General features: G+C 46.6%; 1 protein-coding gene across 1 annotated transcript in view; it reads left to right on the forward strand.

Annotated features, from left to right (window-relative positions):
* Nucleotides 1–22,647, forward strand: part of ADCY9 (adenylate cyclase 9) — a 125,282-nt gene that overhangs the window by 67,238 nt on the left and 35,397 nt on the right. The window contains exon 2 of the mRNA XM_007453480.1: nt 12,634–12,824. Within this exon, the coding sequence (XP_007453542.1) occupies nt 12,634–12,824 (191 nt within the window). The remainder of the gene's footprint in view (nt 1–12,633; nt 12,825–22,647) is intronic.

The raw sequence follows: 22,647 nt of genomic DNA on the forward strand, positions 1-22,647 counted from the left end.
GTGGCCTCTCCCGTTGCGGAGCACAGGCTCCGAATGCGCAGGCCCAGCGGCCATGGCTCACGGGCCCAGCCGCTCCACGGCACGTGGGATCTTCCTGGACCGGGGCACAAACCCGTGTCCCCTGCATTGGCAGGTGGACTCTCAACGACTGCGCCACCAGGGAAACCCGGCAGGCAGATTCTTAACCACTGCGCCACCAGGGGAGTCCTCTCCTGTTTTCTTATTCTTAGAGATGGTCTACCATTTTGTTTGCTAGAGTATCTATTTCTACCCTGTTTTCCAATTGGCTACTCCTGCTCTTAGTGTACAGGGTAATTTGTCCCTCGTGTTTGCTACTAAATGTCATCTATAATAAATAGAAGTTCATGCTTATTGGTTTCACATTTAGTTTTCCTCTTTACTCCACTCATTCTTTTTTTAGTGGTTCTTATACCTCTTCTCTAGTTAGTAAAGATAAGAAGGAGCTTTCTGTTGCCAATTCATTCCTGTTTCCCAATAAGGAAGGATCTGGATCTTCACTGTTCAGTGTGGTAGCAGTGAGCCACATGTAGCTATTTAAAATTTGTTATAATGAAAAAACATTAGAAATTTAGTTCTGGGCTTCCCTGGTGGCGCAGTAGTTAAGAATCCATGTGCCAATGCAGGGGACACGGGTTCGAGCCCTGGTCCAGGAAGATCCCACATGCTGTGGAGCAACCCTGCGCTACAACTACTGAGCCCGTGCTGTAGAGCTCATGCTCCACAAGAGAAGCCACCACAATGAGAAGCCCACGCACCACAACAAAGAGTAGCCCCCACTTGCTGCAACTAGAAAGCCCGTGCACAGCAACAGAGACCCAACACAGCCAAAAATAAATAAATTAATAAATTAATAATAATAGTTTAATAATATTAAAAAAAAGAAAAAAAAAGGGTCCACCTACCAGTGCAGGGGACATGGGTCCAAGCCCTGGTCTGGGAAGATCCCACATGCCGTGGAGCAACTAAGCTCATGCGCCACAACTACTGAACCCGTGCTCTAGAGCCTGCGCACTGCAACCACTGAGCCCACGTGCTGCAGCTACTGAAGCCTGCGGGCCTAGAGCCCGTGCTCCACAACAAGAGAAGCCACCGCAATGAGAAACCCACGCACTGCAACGGAGAGTAGTCCCTGCTCACTGCAACTGGAGAAAGCCCGTGTGCAGGAACGAAGACCCAAAGCAGCCAAAAATAAATAAATTAAATTAAATTAATTTTTAAAAAAATAGAAAAGAAATTTAGTTCTTCACTTGTATGAGCCACATTTCAAGTGCTTGGTGGCCGCTGAACTGACAGCCGTAGGACATTTCTGTCATCAAAGACAGTTCTCTTGGACAGCCCTGGGCCACATTCTTTACACCCCCCCAATAGTCCACTTCTTGTATTATCTCATTAACCCCCCGAAAGCCTCTTCAGCTTTCTGGAACCATCTGGAACCTTCTCCTCCAATTCCTCCCAGCCCAGCTGTGTATGGCTGAAAAGTCAGGTGGAGCCATACTGCTGAGCCTTTGACCTGATTGGGTTGAGTCAGCCTGGTCAGGAGTTCTTCCCTGGGACCCTCTGTCCATTTCTTCATTTGGGAAAGTGGCAGGCATATGACCTAACTACAGCAGTCCCGAGGGTCTTTTTAACCTGGGTAATGGAATTGTCACCTCTCAGACTCATTAACTCACAATTTGAGGAGCTCTGTATTCCTCTCATCTCCCTGTTTCGTTTTTTCCATTTCAGTGTGATCTTTGTGGTGCCTGACCTGCCATCTTCACTGAGTTTGATTTCTTTGACTATTTTCCAGCAACTTTTCTTCCATCCTTGAGCTCCTCTCCTGATTTTTTTTTTTTACTAGTCTTCACAAGTTCCATTTCATTCTTAAATGTATATTTATGATGTATTCTTTGAATCGGTAGTATTTTTGCGTTCAGCATGTCTTTACCCTATTGATTTATCATATTTCTTTTTTTTCTTTCTTTCTTTCTTATTTTTAACAGAACACAGAGTTTATCATTGGTATTAACATAATACTTGGAGGTTTTCTTTTTTGAATCATGGTGTATTTATTCAGTGGGACGTTTCATAGTGTTGAAAATAAATGTATGTGGATCACATGTATCAGTATGGATGATTCTCAAACATATTGCTGGACCAAAAAGAGCAACTTTCAAAAGAATACTTGTAAAATGATGTCATTTATGTAAAGGTAAAAAGAAAACACATTAATGCTGTGTATTGTTTAGCATTACATACGTATGTAGTGAAAACTTAAAGAAACACGTGGGGAGGAGCCTGTGGCCGTGGCGTTCTGGATAGTTCTGTGCTCTGTGCGGGAGGAGGGGTGTGGTGGGGAAGGCCTGCAGGGAACCTGGATCTTACAGGCGACCATCTGTTCCTTAGACTGGAGGGACTCCGAGTCTTGAGCTTACTTTTCCTTACATGTTTCTATGTCTAAAATATTTTGTAATAAGTTCAAAACTTTATGCTTATTTTAAACATAAATAAGAAGATTCAATATAGAAAGTGAATTTCCATAATCCTGTTGCCCTGTTAATATTTTGGTGTATTTCTGTGTTTTTTTTTCTGTAAAATTTTTCAGTTTTATTGAGTTATAATTGACAAATAAAATTGTAAGATATTTAAAGTGTAGATTGTGATTTGATATATGTATACATTGTGAAAGGATTCCCTCATTTACTTAATTAACACATTCATCATCTCACATATTTATCTTTTTTTATTTTCCGGTGGAAACGTCTAAGTTCTATTCACTTAGTAGATTTCAGTTATATAATACAGTGTTATCAACTGTTGTTACCACATTTTACATTAGCTCCTCAAGCTGTATTTCTGTGTTTTTAACGTGGTCTAGTGTTATTCAGAATAACACTTTGTTTTTTTCTTGTTTCTTTCCCTGTGATACTAGGTGCACTTCATGCCTCCTTCTCTCCAAGTACTCAGCTATGTGGTTTGGGGCCAGCACCTCTATGGGGCAGGGACCTGCTTGCTGAGTGTCTGCCCCTCCTTCCTGGGGAGTCTGAATCCCTGGCCTTCTGCCCACATCTGCCTCTCCTTTAGGGTCTTCCTCACTCTCTGCCTTTAGACGGGGGACTCCTCAAGACTCATCCACCCCCTTCTTGCGAATGAGGGGCTGTTGACTGCAGACCCAGGTCACATTTTTATATGTCACATCTCTGCATGTTGATGTGCCCCCTGGACCGTCCCTCAACCTCTTCTCATATGTGGGCATTCACTACTCACTGCCTTGGTTTCACTTTCAGTTTTGCTTCTGGGAGAGTCTACAACATAGCTGTGATTTTCTTGAGGCAGGAATTACAGTGTGAGGCTAGAGAGGGAGAGGGGACCACCTGGCCGGTGACCCCCGAGTGAAGGGATGGGCCCTCGACTTCTTGTTTGATGCCCAGCAACACTTTTCAGGTTCTTAAGAACATACCACACAAACACAGCTTTGATTCTCCTGAAAAAGGTCTAAGAAAGAAAGACCACCTCCAATGCTGAAATGAAATTAGAGAAACGAGATATCTAAGAAGATATTGCTTCTTGGTCAGAAAGGAGAGGTTTGGGTTTCCCAGTTCTATGGCTCGAGCAAGTCTGCCTATGGGAACAAGAAAATGCAGTTTGGGAAATTGTTTCTGGCAGTGTTCCAGCCAGTATGCAAAGCACTCATCAAAAGAGAGAAAACTTTGATGTGACCTGAAAACTGGTTGACTTGGAAAGTGAGGAAATTTGCAGCAAGCGTGTGACTGTGCTGGAAATGTGATTTGGGAGCCAGCCAGAGTCTGGATAAACATTTCCACGAAGGAACAGGTGGTAAAGGCGCGGTTACTCCCAGGAAAGGCTAGTCAGGAATGGTAAGAGTTGTGGTTGTTGTTTTGGTTTTGGTTTTTGTTTTGCATAATATGAAGTTTCCAGGTGAGGTTGTCTATGTTGCCTTTCTTCCCATCTAAAGATGCTCCCAGGAAGTGTCGCTGGTGGTGGTGCCTCTGCCCTTTGCAGGTGAAAGTCCTGGTGGGTGAGAGGGGAGCAGCAGTACTGGGGCAGCTAGGAGAACCCCGCCTCTACTGTGTTGCAGCGAGGCTGCAGCCCTGGTGCTCTGGCAGCCTTGCCGTGCAGCGCGGTGAGCGCTTGTCATCTGGGGGGGAATCGCGTTGGTGATCTAGAAGACAGCCTGGGTGTCGGGCCAGCTCTTCTGGACTAGCCTGCAGCAGTGAGTGTTGCTAATTTGATGATTCTTGGAGATATCTCCTGAAGGTCAAACTTTTGTTTTGTTTTGTTTAATCTCTCCCAGACTTCTGAACTCATGCCATGTTGAATTTTTAGTTCTTCAAGGTTATTTAGCCTTATTTCTTATTTATATGTTTTCCCATCCTAGCTCTACTGCATTATCTATTTCCAAGCCTTTATTTGAAACATTTTTCTTTTACCTGCTACTGCCCACTCCTTTACTTTGAATTCCCAAGGATAGTGTATTTCTTACTGTTTTTTTTTTTTCATTTGTCCTCTGAATCTCAGGACTGTTACATCTTGATCTTTGCATAGTTTTGTTTTGTTTTTTAAAAACAGCTTTATTGAGGTATAATTAACGTACTGTACAGTTCATGCTTCCAAAGTATGTAAGTCAGTGGTTTGTAGAGTATTCACAGTTGTGCAACCATCACCACAGTCTAATTTTAGAATATTTTCATCACCCCTTAAAGGAACCCTGTACCATTAACAATTGCTCCCCATCCCTCAACCCCCAAACCTCTGGCAACCACTTGGCTACTTTCTGTGTCTGTGGATTTTTGCCTATTCTGGACATTTCATATCAATGGAATTATGTAGTATGTGGCCTTTTGTGACTGGCTTCTTTCACATAGCATCCTATAGCTTTATTTCTATTTTTGATGTATTCCCTTTCTTTTGGCTTCATTTTTCAATTATTTAGCTGCCACCTATTCCTAGATTTTAAATTGAGTCTTTCATTTATCTTCTTTCTAGAATCTGTTTTCCATCGTCTATCCTGTACATAAATCTGCCACTCTTAAAATTAATTATTAATTAAAAATTTTATTTATTTATGGTTGCATTGGGTCTTCGTTGCTGCGTGCGGGCTTTCCCTGGTTACAGCGAGCAGGGGCTACTCTTTGTTGTGGTGCACGGGTGGCTTCTCCTGTTGCGGAGCACAGGCTCTAGGCACGCGGGCTTCAGTAGTTGTGGCAGGTGGGCTCAGTAGTTGTGGCTCGTGGGCTCTAGAGCGCAGGCTCAGTAATTGTGGCACACGGGCTTAGTTGCTCCATGGCATGTGGGATCTTCCTGGAGCAGGGCTCAAACTTGTGTCCCCTGCATTGGCAGGTGGATTCTTAACCACTACGCCACCAGGGAAGTCCCTAATTATTAATTTTTTTTGGTTTTGCGGTACGCGGGCCTCTCACCGTTGTGGCCTCTTCCGCTGCGGAGCAGAGGCTCCAGACGCGCAGGCTCAGCGGCCATGGCTCACGGGCCCAGCTGCTCCACGGCACGAGGGATCCTCCCGGACCAGGGCACGAACCTGTGTCCCTTGCATCGGCAGGCGGACTCTCAACCACTGCGCCACCAGGGAAGCCCCCTAATTATTAATTTTTAAACTGTTAGTTTAACTTAAGTTAAAATCTTAAAATTAACTATAATTTCACAATTCTCCAGGGAAAAGAATACAGTCTGTGGCTCCTCCTGTAATTGCTCCAGATGTGACCTGACGTGCTCTCTTGTGTCTGATGACCACTCTCTGGGTTAACATTTGGTGAATAACAGTTTATTAGTTGTTAGTCTGTCTCAATTCTCGACACCCTTCCTTCTAGCTGTCTTGTTTCATAGTCTCTTCTGATTTTTTCAACTCTGTTGTATACAGTATTCCAAGATAGTTATCATAGACCTTCACTTTCCTTTTGTTTTCTAAAACTCACTGTAAAAACGCCTTTTGTCACTTGCGAACATCCCGCCAGCACACAGACTTGACTTCACATGATTCTCTCTTCTTGGCGATGCGTCATCACTTACTCATTGTTCTCTCCCTCACTGCCAGCCTCCCATCCTCCCATCCTCCTATGTAATTCTTTATGAGCATTACTTCATGCCCTTCCTCAGTCTACTATGAGTTACTCCTGAGTTTTCCTGAAGATGCTCTAAGGAAAAGCATTAACTCATTTAATCCTCACAGCAGCCCTTTGAAATGGGGTCATCATTAGGTGACTGGTATTTCCATTTTGGGTAACGGTTTTCATCCGCACTGTTGCTAACACCAGAGCATTCCTTTTTCCTATCCGTTTCTTTCAACACTCAGCCCAGGTCCTCACCCTTAGTAGGTACTCAATAAATGTTTCATTTGCTGGGTAAGTGAATGTGTGAATGAGCCAATGAATAAATGAGTTGGTTAGTACCCGGCAGACTGTTTCTATAAACAGCCAAATGCTACCTTTCAAAGAACTCGTTTCGTAGTTTTTGAAGGCCTGGGTATTAAACCCTAATTTGGGAGTGTTTTAGAGGTGGGAGGAGTGGGTCTTTGAAGGCAGTTACACTGGACTCTCCCAGCATTAGTTCTGAGCATTGAGCAGGGTAGCCCTTATTCATGTCAAGTAGGAAAGTTCAGAAGAAGACAGCTCAGGGGAACGTGGTCATGAGGTGACTGCCCAGTCACTCACCTTTGGCCGTGACATGTACCTGTTCCTGCAGAGAGATGGAGGCTGGTGCAGAGGACGCCTGCCACAGGAGCAGCTGTGGGGTGGGCGTGCGCATGTGCATGTTCTTGAGAGAGTCAGTTGGTTAGGCTAAAGGTGTAGTCAAGATCAAGCCACTCAGGCATGGTGCCCACCCTTTGTTTCTTTCACCTGCTTGGGTTTGTCTCGTATTTTACTCTTTGGGACTTCACTTAAGAAGAAGGTTAAGTTTCACCCACAGCCATTTGCTGTTGGAACTTGTGATTTATTGTCAAGTGTTGGGACAACCAGGACGGATCACCTCCATGTGATTAATTGTTTCACATAGGAGCAGAGAGGACTTAGGCACATCCAGAGTGTTTTGATGTTAACAAGGTGGAAAATGCTTTTTTTTTTTTTTTCCACCAGAACTTTTGGTCTTCCTAAGCAGAAGCAATAGATAATTATGAAATATCACATCTATAGTTTTTAGGCCCTGATTATTTGGTAGATTAAGATTGAGCGCTTTTAATCTTTATTTTCCGTATTGACTGACTACATATTAGTTTAAATAATCCTCATGCTGCTCGGCCATTACAGATATCATTAGAAGGAAAAATTCATTACAAAATGTATAAGTTTTTAGACCCTTTGATTTGTGAACCAGCCCAAACTGGTTGCCTCCCTTATATTGATTGTTTCAGATCATCAGTGATGCAAGCTCCCAGACGTTTGCTATGTCACTCTGCTAACTCCCAACACACCTGCAGACATTCTTTCCTTCCTGATTATTCTCTTTCTGTTGGGTTGACACTCAGGCCTTTGGTTCTTGGATTGAGGGTATCACCCTCCAAAGCAAGAGTTCTGCAGAAAAAGACAGTGATAAAAGGGCCAGAATAGTCTTTCTTTTCCAAAATGGACTTTGGCACTTACTCAAATTACACTCAGCTCACGAAAACTAAACACAAGTTGTGTGCAAGGCTCAGTTTTTCTCCTCGAAGAACTGATGCTATAGTTAAGACTGTTAACCACGTCAGCCTCCCGGGCACACATAGCTGCAGACGACGCCTCCGTGAGACAGGAGCTCATGGGAACCGTCTTCCCCACTTCTCCACCTGCTGTGAAATTAAGCCGATGAAAGGCGTCCGTGCCAGTGAGGTTTAAAGTCAGTTACCAGGAAAGAATATAAGAAACCTTATTAATTGTTCTCCTGTTTATACTATACTTAACGAAATAAATAATCTAGCTGCCTTTTTTTTTTTTTTTTTTTTTTTTTGCGGTATGTGGGCCTCTCACTGTTGCGGCCTCTCCCATTGTGGAGCACAGGCTCCGGACGAGCAGGCTCAGCGGCCATAGCTCACGGGCCCAGCCGCTCCACGGCATGTGGGATCTTCCCAGACCGGGACACGAACCCGTATCCCCTGCATCGGCAGGCGGACTCTCAACCACTGCACCACCAGGGAAGCCCTCTAGCTGCCTTATTTTGACTTTCTGCTCTAAAAGAGCCATTCTAACGAACTTGGACCCCAAGGTCCATGTGTGTAGTTACTCATTAAATCCTTATGTCTTATGACCTCTCCTGACTGCAGCCAGTCACCCGACCCTGATACGTTCCCTGGGACCTTTCATATCCGGTCTGACTTTATCATTACTGATATCACTCCAGTTTTGGCAAAACATTTCACTTTAAATCTAACTTTCCATATTGAAGCATAAAAAATGTTGCTTAATTTGTTCACCGATTTTTTGCTTGCCATGGACACATCTGTGCGTTTGTCCTTTGGAACACTCGCATTGCTGTGTTACTAATACAGGTTGATTGTTAGGAGCCACCCAAAGAAAAATTCAAGTTAGGAACAAATTTGGAGCAGTTATTGATTTAACAATCCTGCAAATGCTTTTGTACATAGAAGGAGCATAAAAAAGATTCCCAGCGATAAGCAGGTCAAACACCCACGTTGAGAATAATAGCTAACGTTACTGAGTTTTTACTGTGCGCCAGGCACTGCCATGAAGGCCTCATGTGTGTTAATCATTTAATCCTCGAGTCAGCCCTGTGGGGTGAGTCCTGTTCTTAGTGAGAGGTGGAGCCATGAAGTATCTTACTGCATCACACGTTTAGGAGGGACAGAGCCTGAATCCCAGGGCTTCTCCCTGGAAGCCACATGCCCTTACCCGTCACACTCGTGCTTGCTGTGGAAGCCTTGCCTGTTGCTCCTGCAATTCAGAAGGAGTAGGTTTCACCATTATTTCCTACCTCCCTCGCCCCTTGACTCCCTCACCTCCCACTTGTGGCTGGAGTTTCCAGGGCTCCCTGGCCTTTCCTCAGCCTGATGCCTGCTCGTTACTCCTCCTCACCCCTGTTGCCCCCAGAGTGAAGGCTCCTGGAGCTGGTCTCCCTGGTGCCGTGCACGGACTTCAGCTCCTCTCTGCCCCCTCCCCACCCCCTGCCACCCCGAACATGTTCTCTGTTCCAGCCACACAACACTCACCTCCATCCCTCCACTCTCCCTGCTAAAGGCTCCCTTTCTAGAGTCTGGTTCATCGACTATTCTGGTGACACCCACAGCCTGACCACGCTGTCCCAGCCCCTGGTCCTGATGGCCTTCACTGGGCTGGCCTCTCCTCATCTTGTAGCCCTCAACATGGAGGGGACTTCACCCAGGAGGCCTTCCCAAACCTCTGAGTCTTTGTGAGATACACCCTCCTGTGCTTCCTGGTCCTGGACTGGGTAGGCGTACCCACCTGCTGCCGAGATCCCCCTGCAGGAGCTGCCCTGTACAGGGAGGGTCACGGCTGCCATGTTCACGCTTGTCCCCTCAGCACCCTCACAGTGCATGGTAAACAGAGGCACTTAATAAATGTTTGAGCAATGAGTGGCAACTCGGTAGTCACAATTCAAAGTAGCAACGACAAACCTCAGGGGTGCCCACCCCAAGGCAGGCATCAGAGCCTGTGCTGCAGAGCTGGCTCCATGCCCAGGTGGAGGGCGCACTGCTGCTTGGAGGACTGGCTGCATCATCATCATGTATTCATGGCCCTGCGGGGCTCAGGCTCAGCCCTTTCTCTGCTGTAGTTGTCATGCCTCCAGGAAAGGCCTCCTTCACCTGCTCTTGCCCGAGGAGCCATACAGGGAGGGGATAAGTGGTTCCCTGACTGAGGACCCCTCCTGGGTGTGAGAGAGCTGACTGGGAGCAGGGCCCAGGGGTGCAGAGCCCTGGGCAGGGGAGCCCCGAGCTGCCGGCCTCCCCATGGGAATGCAGTTCTGGGGTCAGGGCCAGCTACAGGCACAACGGAAAACCTTCCCCTGCAGCCTCAGCTCCTCACCCCTGCAATCCAAAAAATGCCCTTCCTTTGTCTGTTCCCCAAGGCAGCCCCTGCAGCAGCTGCAGGTGCTCTCTGGGCCCCCCTTCCCACCCGCTGCAGGGGACTTACCTGCCACACCCGGGAGTTCGAGAGGGACTGGTTACAGCAGCTCCAGGGACCAGGCCTCTTCATGCCCTGGTTGGGTGAAGCCAGGGATGAGATGCCACGGCAGGTCAGAAATAGGGCTTTTCTCTCCTCAGCCCACAGAGCTTGTGTTTTCTGACTCTCCCAAGGCGAAATGATAAAATCAGTCCAGTGTTTTCTGTAAGAGTCTGAGAAATTCACGCAAAGCTGCTTTTACCCTTCTGTTGTATTCTAGTTCACGCTTCCCTTTCAAGTTTATACACGTAGCTAGTCAGAACTGTGATTGATCCTATATATCATTTGGGATGTATATTTTTGGTTGGAAAAAATACATGGAAGTTCAGGACCTTAGTTAAGAGTGAGCATTTAACAATCTCCTTTGGGGTCAGTTAGCATCTAAAATTATTTATCTTAGTCTTTGGATCCCACCTGTGATTTGGCTACGCTCCTGGATGTCTCTAGGTGTCCTGGAACTCTTGCCAAATTCTCTGAACTGTTGACCTACAAACATATGCTATACAGTATTTTATAAGGAGGGAGGGAGAGGAAGAAAGATAAAGTGATGAAATGGTGGTTTAATTATAAAATGATTAAGGATTATTGATTAAGTAGTCCCAGGGTTATGTGCTTAATTAATTTTAGAGCATTTATTAAATATTTACTGAGTGCGAGAAACTGTATGAATCCAGCAGTGTAGTCACATGTCACCTCTTTTTTTTTTTTTTTTTTTGCGGTACACGGGCCTCTCGCTCTTGTGGCCTCTCCCATTGCGGAGCACAGGCTCCGGACACGCAGGCTCAGCGGCCACGGCTCACGGGCCCAGCCGCTCCACGGCATGTGGGATCCTCCCGGACCGGGGCATGAACCCGTGTCCCCTGCATCGGCAGGCGGACTATCAACCACTGCGCCACCAGGGAAGCCCTCTTTTTTGTTTTTAAATGTACTTTATTTTCTTAGATAGCGTATAGAGTCTTTTATTTTTTTAAGATTTTTTTTTTGACATGGGCCATTTTTAAATTCTTTATTCAGCGTGTTACAATATTGCTTCTGTTTTATGTTTTGGTTTTTTGGCCACGTGGCATGTGGGATCTTAGCTCCCCGACCAGGGATGGAACCCGCACCCCCTGCATTGGAAGGCGAAGTCTTAACCACTGGACCGCCAGGGAAGTCCTATGATGACTTTTCTCTACCACCTTCTGCTGAAGCTTAAACTCCTTAAGATGGGAATCCTGCTTTGTTCTGGTTTTATTCTCTGTGTACAGCATACACCAGGTCTAAAATAAATGTTTATTGAATAAATCACGTTGTCACTTCCTTTCATAAATTCGTAGTCTGGTTAAATTCCAGTAAGGACTAGCAATGGATTTCTTTAAATAAGGCTTGCTTCTTTTTCAGAAAGCCTTTGAGTTCCATCTGGAAAAGCTCCTTACTCACCTCCCAGCAGATAGTCCTGTACACCAGGAGCAGGGCCCAGCCCACCTGTTACAGCTCCTTAACACTATAGCATATATTGTTACTTCAGCCTTTAATGGGGATTGTAAAGTTGTAGGTTAATAGTCCATTTAACCAACGTTTTTTTACAGTGGGGATTTTGTGAGAGAATAAAATTCACGTAGACTGCAGTTTGACAAAAAGCTGATGTTCTGGGACTTCCCTGGTGGCACAGTGGATAAAACTCCGCGCTCCCAGTGCAGGGGGCCTGGGTTCAATCCCTGGTCAGGGAACTAGATCCCACATGCATGCCACAACTAAGAGTTCAAGTGCCACAACTAAGGAGCTGGCAAGCTGCAACTAAGGAGCCCTGGAGCTGCAACTAAGGAGTCCACGTTCTGCAACTAAGGAGCCGGCGAGCTGCAACTAAGGAGCCCACCGGCCACAACTAAGACCTGGTGCAACCAAATAAATAAATAAATAAATATTTAAAAAAAAAATGATGTTCCTGCCGTGTGAATGTTTGGATCCAACAGAAAAGAGATACTTGTTAAGTCTGAATCGAGGGAGGGCTTAGTTCCCCCGCTGGTGCACATTCTGGTCTCCCTTTTCATGGTGGTTGCCAGTCCCTGACGTAGGTAACATGGTCTGTAGTCACCCTCACATCTAGACTGACCATTATGAATGTCGGTGACTGGTATTTACAGATAGAAACAAACGCAAGAAATGTATAGGGTCTGCACTCAGTGGGCTCTGCTGCCGTCAGAAAGAGGCCATGTGACCCTTCCAAGGAAGGACTTTTAAACCCTTGTTTCAGCCCCAGAAGATGAAGCGTGCAGCCTCCATTCAGAGAAAACACAATGTGAATACATGGTGTGTTTTGGAGGCAGTCGTTCTCCCTGAGGCTGCGCGTCTCTGGATAGGTCATGGGAGTAGTAGTAAAATATGACCTATTCTCATTTTCACTTTACTCTCAACTTTCTAGGAGCATGTCCTGCGTAGAGAGCAAGACGGAGCTGCGTTTCGACCAACGCTGGTGTCCACCTGTGCTGACTGTAATTTTTATCCATAGGTTTGAAGACATACCTGATAGCGGGTCAGAGAGCGAAGGAGTCTCATTGCAGCTGTTCAGAGGCCTTGCTTTCTGGCTTTGAGGTCATTGACGGCTCACGGGTGTCCTCAGGCCCTAGGGGACAGGGGACAGCATCGCCAGGGAGTGTCAGTGACTTGGCGCAGACTGTCAAAACCTTTGATAACCTTAAGGTTAGTTTTTTTTTTTTTCCTACTTCTAAAACTTGATACTAATTCTGCAGTAGAACATGTGAAATAATAAACAGCCTTCGAGTCTGTGGCAGACGACTTGGAATGCCCTTCCATTTGGTTTTTATGATTTTTAAATTTAGTATAAAGTTAGCAGCATTTTGCATTTTTAATATCTTTGCTTTTTTGACATATGCACCTCCATTTTCTTTCTACACTGCATAGAGTTGCTTCTCACTTGAGTTACTATTTTCTTTTTCTGCAACCTATGATGTCTTTGGGATTTCTGAAAGCTAACAATAAATGATAAGAGTAAAGGTGATTCTCCCAGCATCTTGCTTGGAGGGCTAGTTTGTATCTTATTTCAGAGATCACTTTCTCAAATACTCAAACATCTCTTGAAATTCAGTGTTTTATGATTATTTTAAATCTTGTTGGTGTGGGTGAATCTTGTGCTGTAGTTCATTGGAAGAGTGCAGGCTTGCCAAGAACATTATAATATTTCATCACTGGGACAGAGATCTCCTGGTGGCTGCATATTGGGTGCATTTCTGTCCCAATAAACTACCAGGGAATTAACACGATGGACCCTGGGCATGTGAAATGACTCTGGCATGTGAGTTGTTCCTCAGATTTCACATTTGATTCAGTTCCCCCACTGATACCTCTTATTTGTTTTTACAGTTTAAATATCTGCCATTTCCTTTTTTTTTTTTTTTTTTTTTTAAGAGAGAGACGGTTAAAACAGTTCCACCTCACTGTTTTGTGCTCTCAAATAACACAGTGATGTTTGGTCAGGATGATGGCCTATTGGTATGGCTGTAATCCAGTACATTCCTGCCTATCCACATAATTAACAGAGTTGAAAGCTCGCGATATTGGTACTTCAGCTGAAGGCATCATAATGTGGCACTCGGCTGCAGTGTCCAGATTATTTCACTGTGTTGGACTTCATGGTGTCTCTCATCCAGGCACTGTGTGCGGTTCCTGTGTTCAGGTTTGTGGACAGCACACACGTATCGTTTTCATCGTGTGCTTTGTTCACTTAGTGCAGGGTTTCTCAGCCTCAACACCATTAACATGTTGGGCCAGAGAACTGTTTGTGGAGGGGACATCCTGTGCATGGTGGGATGTTGAGCAGCATCCCTGGCCTACACCCACTAGATGCCAGTAGTACCCTCTCTTACCAGTGTGACAACCAAGGTCTCCAGACATGACCCAATGGCCCCTAGCGGGGAAGGGTAAACTCACACCTGTTGAGGATAGGATATTTGACCTGTCCTTCCCCATGCTCTCTGGCACACGCATAAAAGCGCATGTAGTTGAAATTTCCTTAATGCCTGCACTCTTTGCCTGGGCTGCTGTCTTGCAGGAGTCAGAAAGAGGAGCCCCCGGCCCACAGGCTACCACTGAACATGGGCCAGGAAGAGCTAGGTGGGGAGGGGAACAAAAGCATGGCTTCCAAATACAGCCTTATTATTTGGGGAGAAATTGTTTCCTCAGGCTTCCAACTGAGCTGTAGTCAAGTAGAGAAATAGAGCTCAAAGCCAAAAATAAATGTTTTGTTGCATTTGTCTGCCACTTTAGGTGATGTGTGTGTGTCTTTCTATCCATGAGGGTGTGTGCCCTTGAGGACCTCACTGTATCACACACCTGCAGTGTTAATGACAGGCATTCTGCGCTAAATTGGCTTAAAAACGTTTTCTCTCCCCCAGATGGAACATTTCTTGTTCTAGTCATAAACCTATTTATATATTTGTTTTTGATCTGGTTGGGCAAAAACTATTTAGCAGGGCTTCCCTGGTGGCGCAGTGGTTGAGAGTCCGCCTGCCGATGCAGAGGACACGGGTTCGTGCCCCGGTCCGGGAAGATCCCACATGCCGCGGAGCAGCTGGTCCCATGAGCCATGGCCACTGAGCCTGCGCGTCCGGAGCCTGTGCTCTGCAACGGGAGAGGCCACAACAGTGAGAGGCCAGCGTACCGCAAAAAAAAAAACCAAAAAACTATTTAGCATATTCTGTTGCCATGTATAAATTTTCCAAATAATCTTGTGATCTATGAAGTTAACTGAGTTTACCAAAAGGAATTTGAGAAAAAAAAAAAAAAAGGATCTTTCTGCCCCTTCCAGGAGGGAAAGATGAGTGGATATGAAGTATAATTTTGGGGGTGTTTTGATGGTGTTTGGGGGATAACAGGATATCTGAGATGAGGGACGCCCCTGAAGCATAGGGTTCCTGGGATTCACGGTTGGAGTGGAAGGAGCATGAGGAGATAGGAGGCCCGGTCTCCATGCCAGGCTTTGCCACTTGGGGTCCATCCTCACAGCCCTGGGTGCAGGTCAGGCCAGGGCAGGCGGCTGAGAGGCATAAGCACCGGGGAACCAAGTGAATTGCTGTGAACCATCATCCTAGACTTGAAAGGCAGAAAACTGAGGTCTCCTTTAAAGATTACATAGATTATAATCTGACATACAAGGCTTTCCCTCAAGTAAGAGTTTTTGAACAATACAAAAGTGAAATCTCAGTCTCTTGCTCCAGGTTCTTTGAGTAGATTTATCCCACAAGCGTGTCAGTGGCTCATGTGTGCCGCTGGTTTGTTGCTCCATGTTGTCTGCACCACAGTGAGCTGTTCTGATTCGCTGGATCACAGACGAGTTCCTCCTCATCCTTTCCCAGGTTCTGTTGACTCTTTCTGTCAACAGACTTCTTTCCCTTTGTTGCTGCTGCTGCTGCAGCCAACGAGAGTTGACTCCCATGGGGATTTCTGTCTCCCCACATCTCCCTCCTCCCCCTGCCCAGCGCCGGAAGCCCTGACTAGTGGAAGACGCCTGGTTTAAGGAGGATTCCCCAAGTAGGTTCCCTTGAACAGTTGTTTCTCAGGATGGAAATGGGTGTCCAGTACGGAAAAAGTGTCTGTGGTCAAGTCAATATGGGTTAAACAACACTGAAACGGTTTCTTTACTGCAGGCCTTCTCAGAGCCTTTAGCATGCTAACATGCATGGATAGGTCTCCAAAGAGGGAAGTGGTATGCAGCATTCTCTGGCCTCTTGACCAAAGATTTCTTCTTTCAAGCTGTACCTTTTTGGGGTGTGCTTATCTAGTGGAAGGAGTTTTGTAACCAAGCAAAAGGGCTCTTTTGCCCACAGTGCAGAAAGCCTACTCTGACAGTGGGTGTCTGCAGCAAAGTCAGAGTTTATTTGCAGGGCATCAAGCAAAGGAGTGGGAGACAAGCCTCAGATCCACTCCAGCTTGGTCTTTGAGTTAAAGGGGGGAAGAACAGTGAAGCTGGGGTTAATCATCGTGTTGTGACATTTCTGTGACGTTTCTTAATCGTAGTTTTGGGAGTCAGGATGTCTCTGGTTTACGATCCTCAGGCCAGGTGGTCCATGGATGGGGGCATCTGTTGCTCATCTTACCCTGGAGAAACAACCTGAGTTTGTACCTTAACAGTGATATCGACAACAGCAGTTTAGTGCGTTAGCGATGTTATTGACGATAGCCATCTTAGTCACCTGACTCTGGCTGAGGAGTGTTTAGTTAGCATAGAGTTGAGGTTAGAGGGGGCAAGAAAGGGAATAAAGTTTGGGACAGAGAGATTAATCATAAACTCGGCAGGAGAACTCGGTTTTAGAGGGCCTTGGTTTCCTTAATGCCTTGAAAGAACCAAGGAATTAGAGGAAAGGTGTTCTGTAAATTCTCATCGAGTGAATCCACGGAGGCTTGGTCCTGTTGCTCTCGCCTGCAGTGCGATCGCTTCCCTGTCCCCATAAACTCCCCTCTTCTCTCACCGTGCAGCTTTCTTAGTTTCCTGTGACTCCTCTAGCTAGTGACGCCGCCACCCCATCTCTGAAGCCTTAATTCAGTTAGCCTGTACCGCTTGGTTATAACACGCAACCTGAAATACTTGCTTATGTTTCTTACGCCCCTTTCTCTGATCTATTTCAATGCAGGGCCCGTTTGTTACATAACTTAAGTTTTTCCGAAGGGTCCAGCATGGTGCCTGGCATGTAGTAGATAATTACGACTTTCTTTTGGCTTATGTTTTTAGTTTTGTAATGACACACAGAGACACGTAGCTCTGCAGAGTTAGACTGAGGGCTGAACTGGAAGCCTGGGCAGAACCAAGGTGATGCCCATGAAGCACTTGTTTTCCGCTCCTGGCACACGTACCCTGTGTGTCTGTAAGTTATCTCCCAGCTCACAGCTGGACAATTGCCACCTGATATTTCATAAATAGTCTGAGTACTATGACCTGCTAAGAAACAGTAGTGATGGCAGAGGTCAAGGGCTTTGGCCTTGAGGTCATACGTCAGAGGGAACCCTTCACAACTAAGCCTTGGCTTCTTGAGTGGCTGGTCGTGAGAGCTGCTCCTCAGGAAGGACCTGACGTCACATACTGGGGGGAGGGGAGTCCCACCAGAACGGTGACACTCAGCTCTCTGGGCTGAGCTGCAGAGGTACCAGAGGGTTTGGGGTGAGGAGGCAAGAAGGGAGCCAGGGAAGGAGACAAGGCCTTGCCACGTCAGTGTCACGGAAGGTGGCTTGGGTGCCTCAGAAAGGCTGGAACCTAAAGCTGAGGATCCATCTCAAAGCCTTGGCTTTGGGATCGAACAGGTCACCTCGTGGCTGTAAGCCACAGGGACATGGCAATTTCTCAGGGCTGTCCTGAAGATTAACTGAAGTCACGCCGCGAATGCTGGGGCTGGAGAAGCTCAGCTGACCCTGGAGTGCACTTTCACTCAGTCCGCACCGAGTGGTGGATGCTGACCTCAGAAGGAGCAGGGAGGACAGGAGCAGGAGGAGGCGCTGTTTGGTTCACCCACAAGGAGTCACTGAGTCTCTTGGGAAGGTCCCTGTTTGCTCTGAGCTGAAGGGGGTTCTTCAGTTGTTGCAGCTAATCGTTGCTGTAAGGGATGTAGCCACGGCACACGTGCAACCTGTTTTGTGTGGCCCCAGCCCTGCTGTGGTGTCTGCTGCTCATTTATCATGAACCCTGTGGGTGACGGATGGAGGGAGACTGTGCATGCCAATAAAAATAGCCAGGCTGATGTGTTTGCAAAGAGCAAAGAAATGCAAACCAAAGATGTGGATGGTGTTTTATCACATCCGTCCTAATCATTGAGCCACATGAGCTGTGAGAGCATCTTATGTCATCCCTGAAAGACCTCCCTGGGATGCACCTCCTTGGCTGGTCTTCGTGAGTTTGCCTTAAACCCTTATTCAGAACCCAGGGCATGTGCTCATGGGGTGTTTCTCCCTGTTTACAATTGGTAATGAGGCTGATAAAGTGGATGCACCCACGTGGGGGGATTCAGAGAGGGCCTGTCCTGTCTCACAAGGGTTATACTTTCCCTTTGAGGTCACTTGCCCTAGGAACACGCTTCTGTGACAGTCCCTGTGGCTTTTTAAATGATTCTAAGAAAATGATCACTTCTGTTATCTCCTTGTTATTTGTATGTAAAATCATTATGAATAGGCTTAGTCAGTTCAGTTTGAGGAAGTGAGGGGGCCTTTTACTTCATTATAGATGGAAAAAGTAATAGATTTCTCTCTCTCTCTGTGCGTGTGTAGTTTAGATATTAAGTATTTATTGTAAATAGTTGTCTGAGTTGATAGTGATGATGGTTGATGGTTGCACAATTCTGTGACTATACTAAAAACTATTGAATTGTAGACTTTATTTATTTTTTTTTTACTTTTTTTTTTTGCGGTACGCAGGCCTCTCACTGCTGTGGCCTCTCCCTTTGCGGAGCACAGGCTCCGGATGTGCAGGCTCAGCGGCCATGGCTCACGGGCCCAGCCGCTCCGCGGCATGTGGGATCTTCCCAGACCGGGGCATGAACCCGTGTCCTCTGCATCAGCAGGCGGACTCTCAACCACTGCACCACCAGGGAAGCCCTGAATTATAGACTTTAGATAGTGAGTTGCATGGTACGTGAATTATATCTCCATAAACCTGCAACACAAATAAGTAAATAGTAACCTGAAGGCTGGCTCTGAAATGTGGATGTAAAGTAAGTTTTTTTAAAAAGGACTTTTCAAGTTGTGTCTATATTTTGAGAGGTGTGTGTGTTTCCTTCAATTAGGAGGAAGCACATCACATATAAGTTGACAACTCTTCCTTATAGAAGAATTCCAGCTAATAGATTGTAGAAGGAGTGAGGGAAAGAAAAATCACCTTTAGAGCATCACAGTAATAAGTGCTACAGGAAAGATCCATCACTGAATTCTAAAATCATCAGGTAGAAGTTTAAGGAGAAACAGGACATTTGCATAGCCTCCAAGCATCTCCCCTTAGATATTTATTCATTTTAAAGGGAAGAATAGTTAGGAAGTTCCCTGGTGGTTAGGATTCCGGGCTTATACTGCCATGGCCCAGGGTTCAGTCCCTGGTGGGGGAACTGAGATCCCACAAGCCATGCGGCACAGCCAAAAAATAAAGAAAGGGAAGAATAGTAACTCGACAGTGGAAAACCTAGCAGAGCCCACCTTCACCAAATGATGATGGTTAGCATCACAATTAAGAAAACCAGCGGTATCATGTACCACCCTCCACCCTGTGTTACGTGCAGAGAAGGGCATATCGCCCCTGTGGGTTTCTTCCCTCAAATCCTAAACCTCAGTCAACTCGTGAGAAAACATTAGACAAATCCAAATTCAAGGACATTTTACAAAATACCTAACCAGGACACTTCAAAAATGTCCCACGGGGCTTCCCTGGTGGCGCAGTGCTTGAGAGTCCGCCTGCCGATGCAGGAGACGCGGGTTCGTGCCCCGTTTCGGGAAGATCCCACATGCCGCGGAGCGGCTGGGCCCGTGAGCCATGGCCACTGAGCCTGCGCGTCCGGAGCCTGTGCTCCGCAAATGGGAGAGGCCACGACAGTGAGAGGCCCGCATAACGCAAGAAAAAAAAAAAAAAAAAAAAATGTCCCAGACTGGAGGAGACTAAATGTGCGTGGGATCCGGGAACAGGAAAAGGACATCTGAGTAAAATCTGCAGCGTGGTTAATAGTACCGTGCCAGTGTTAATCTCTTAGTTTTGGTAACTGGACCACGGTTCATATAAGATGCTAAGTAATGTTAGGGGAAGCTGGGATGGACGTATGGGGACTATCTGAACTGTCTTTCCCACTCTGTTTAAGTCTAAACTTGTTTCAAAATAAAACATTTTAATACATATGTATACAATATTATGTTTATATTATTTTTATGTAATATAAATATGCTTGTTATTGTTATATATTACGTGTGAATTGAAATGGAAAGGTTAGTCCAGCTCATTTAATTGGCATCATCAGGTAGTAAAGTACTGCACACGAAATAAATTTCCCCAAATACCTTCTTCCTTTGACTTTCTGATTGCACTTTACCACACCACGGTGACACTTTTCTTGCCTTATCAGCCTCGATTATTAAACTCACTTAGGTCACCTAGGGCTCAGGAATCTGAGGTTTCAGTGGTTCTATACTCTGTGGCTTAGAGATTTTGCGCCTGGTTTTTACAGGTGTGTGTTTTGTTTGTTTGTTTTGCCTCCAGTATTCGCAGGCTGTCCACTTTTCTGTTCTTATCGCTTCTGGATGCCTTTCTTTTTCTGTAATAATTACCGTTTCTATTTTCCTCTAATATCCGGCTTCTACTTTTCTCTAAGATTTTGTTAGCAGAAATCATCTATTTGGGAGTGTGAATGCCTGTGCCGATCCGCTAGCTTGGGGTGGGTGCCTGGCCTGCCTGTGGCAGGTCACAGCCAGGGCGGCCTCTGCCCCACACGGCAGGCTGTCCCTGTTCACGCAGAGATGTCACATGTGTGGTTGGGGTCAGGGGCGTTGTCCCCCTGCCATTCTCTAACTGTGACTCTGGGCCAGTCCCTTCACTCTATGCCTCAGTTCCCTCTTATGTAAAATGGGCTACTCACAATGTCTGTTTCCTGGGTGCTTGTGAGGACTAAACAAAGTAATACAGGAAAGAGCTGAGAACTCAGAATGGGCCTCAGTAGGTTATATGTGCTCTGGCTACATGCTCCTGTCTGCCATGTTCAACCTGGGTTTCGAGTTTGGGAAGCAAGGGATGTTCCTCCTGGTCTGAGGACAGCTCGCTCAGTAGTCATGTTCAGCAGACTGACCAGGCAAAGCAGGACTTTTCTGATGTTGTTTCCTCCTCGTTTCTCAGAAAAGAGGTTTCCCTGCTCCCTCCCTTGACAGTTATGAAAAAAGGACAGCTGTTGGCTTAGAAGTGATTTATCTTGTGAAGAGAAATAGCCTTGAAGAAAAACTATTTTATAGCTCAGTGTCATGTATTCTGAAGAGGGTGTAGGGTGTATGTGTTGAAATGTGTTAAAAACAAATGCAAAGGCACCCAAGCGTGTTAGAGAAATCGTTATAATCTTCCCTCCAGAGCCCACATCCGAGATGGGGGCAAGCGTGGGTAATCTGGGAAGATGAAGAGTTTGCTCCTGGCTGTTCTCCAGGGGATCTCGGGTTTCCCAGGCAACAGCCAGCACACTCCTTGGCTCGGAGAGTCCTCTGTCCTGGAGACCTTAGCTGGTCTTGGTGAAGCTCCCCTTGGTGCCGGTGTCCAGTGGTGCCACTTAAAGGAACCAGGAGGTGACCATAACTGCTTGGGTCACTTCAGGGGAACAAGGCAGAGGAGATCAGAGTGCCAGGATTATTCCTGGGTCCTCTTTGTGCCAGGAAAGGAGGCCAGAGAGAGGCTGCATGGTGGTCAGGGGCCAGGAGCCCCACAGTTGACAGTCACTTCTGCCTTGCAGCGTCGATATGAGGATTAATGGAGATCAGGTGCGTGAGACCGTGGGCCTGGCGTGGATAAGGACCTGACAGTGTTCGTTGGCACGTCCTGGGCACGTCCTGGGCACTGAGGCGTTTCCACATCGTGGCAGCCACTATCATTAGAACAGTAGCTTTGACCCACTGTGCCTGCAGAGGGGCTGCCCTACAAGTCAGTTGCGCTGTTTGGGCGTGTCCCCCAGAGTCCCCAGAATCTAAACCCCTCTTCCTGGTAAGGGCTTCTTGGGGTCTGAGATGACAGCAGCTGCTCAGAGGGAGAGACGGGCCTTTAATGGGTTGGCAAACATTTCACAGAGGTATCTGCTTGACAGAAACCAGTATGTGAGACATTTTAACCCGATTAAAACGAAGCTGGAAAATAGTTAAAGGAAAGTTGCTGGGGGGGGAGGGGGTGGACAAACCCACCCACCGTCCCACCGTTGCTTGGCGGGACCCCCGTGGAGCACAAGAGGCTCCTGCTACAGATCGAGGGAATGTCGAGATACGAGAAAGTTTCCATCAGGGCAGACAGATTTCTCTAAGATTTTTGTTTCATTTGTTTTTAAGTTAGAATCAGTACAGTTTCCTCCAGAAAAAGGAAAGTAGCTGAGGAAGAAACAGAATGACAAAGAGCCACATCTTCACAGTACAACAAAATGATCTGCTGCTGGGTCCCTGTGCTGCAGGAACCACCCTGCCACAGGAGGGCCTGGGTCCACAGCTGGCATCCTCCCCAACCCCCAGGTCCCCACTCCCTGGATGAAGCTGCTGTGAGTGTGCAGAGTGAGCACCATTCAGACCATTAGGAGTCCCACTCACGGATCCTGCTCTACACTTGACATGTGACCCCGGTGAGCCCCGGAGCTCCCTGAGCACAGTCTCCTAGACAGTTGTGAGCATCCGGGCTCCGAAAACACACGTCCTTGCTCCCTGATGTTCTTTTGTGGGCAGCTCTGCGGGACATGCATTAGAATGGGGTACAGGCCCTGCAGCCTCTGTTTGCCAACAGGGTGTAGCCTTGAGCTGCCCATCTGTGAAGAGCCCT

The sequence above is a fragment of the Lipotes vexillifer genome, unplaced genomic scaffold (genome assembly GCF_000442215.2).
Source record: "Lipotes vexillifer unplaced genomic scaffold, Lipotes_vexillifer_v1.1 scaffold914, whole genome shotgun sequence".
Classification (NCBI taxonomy): domain Eukaryota; kingdom Metazoa; phylum Chordata; class Mammalia; order Artiodactyla; family Lipotidae; genus Lipotes; species Lipotes vexillifer.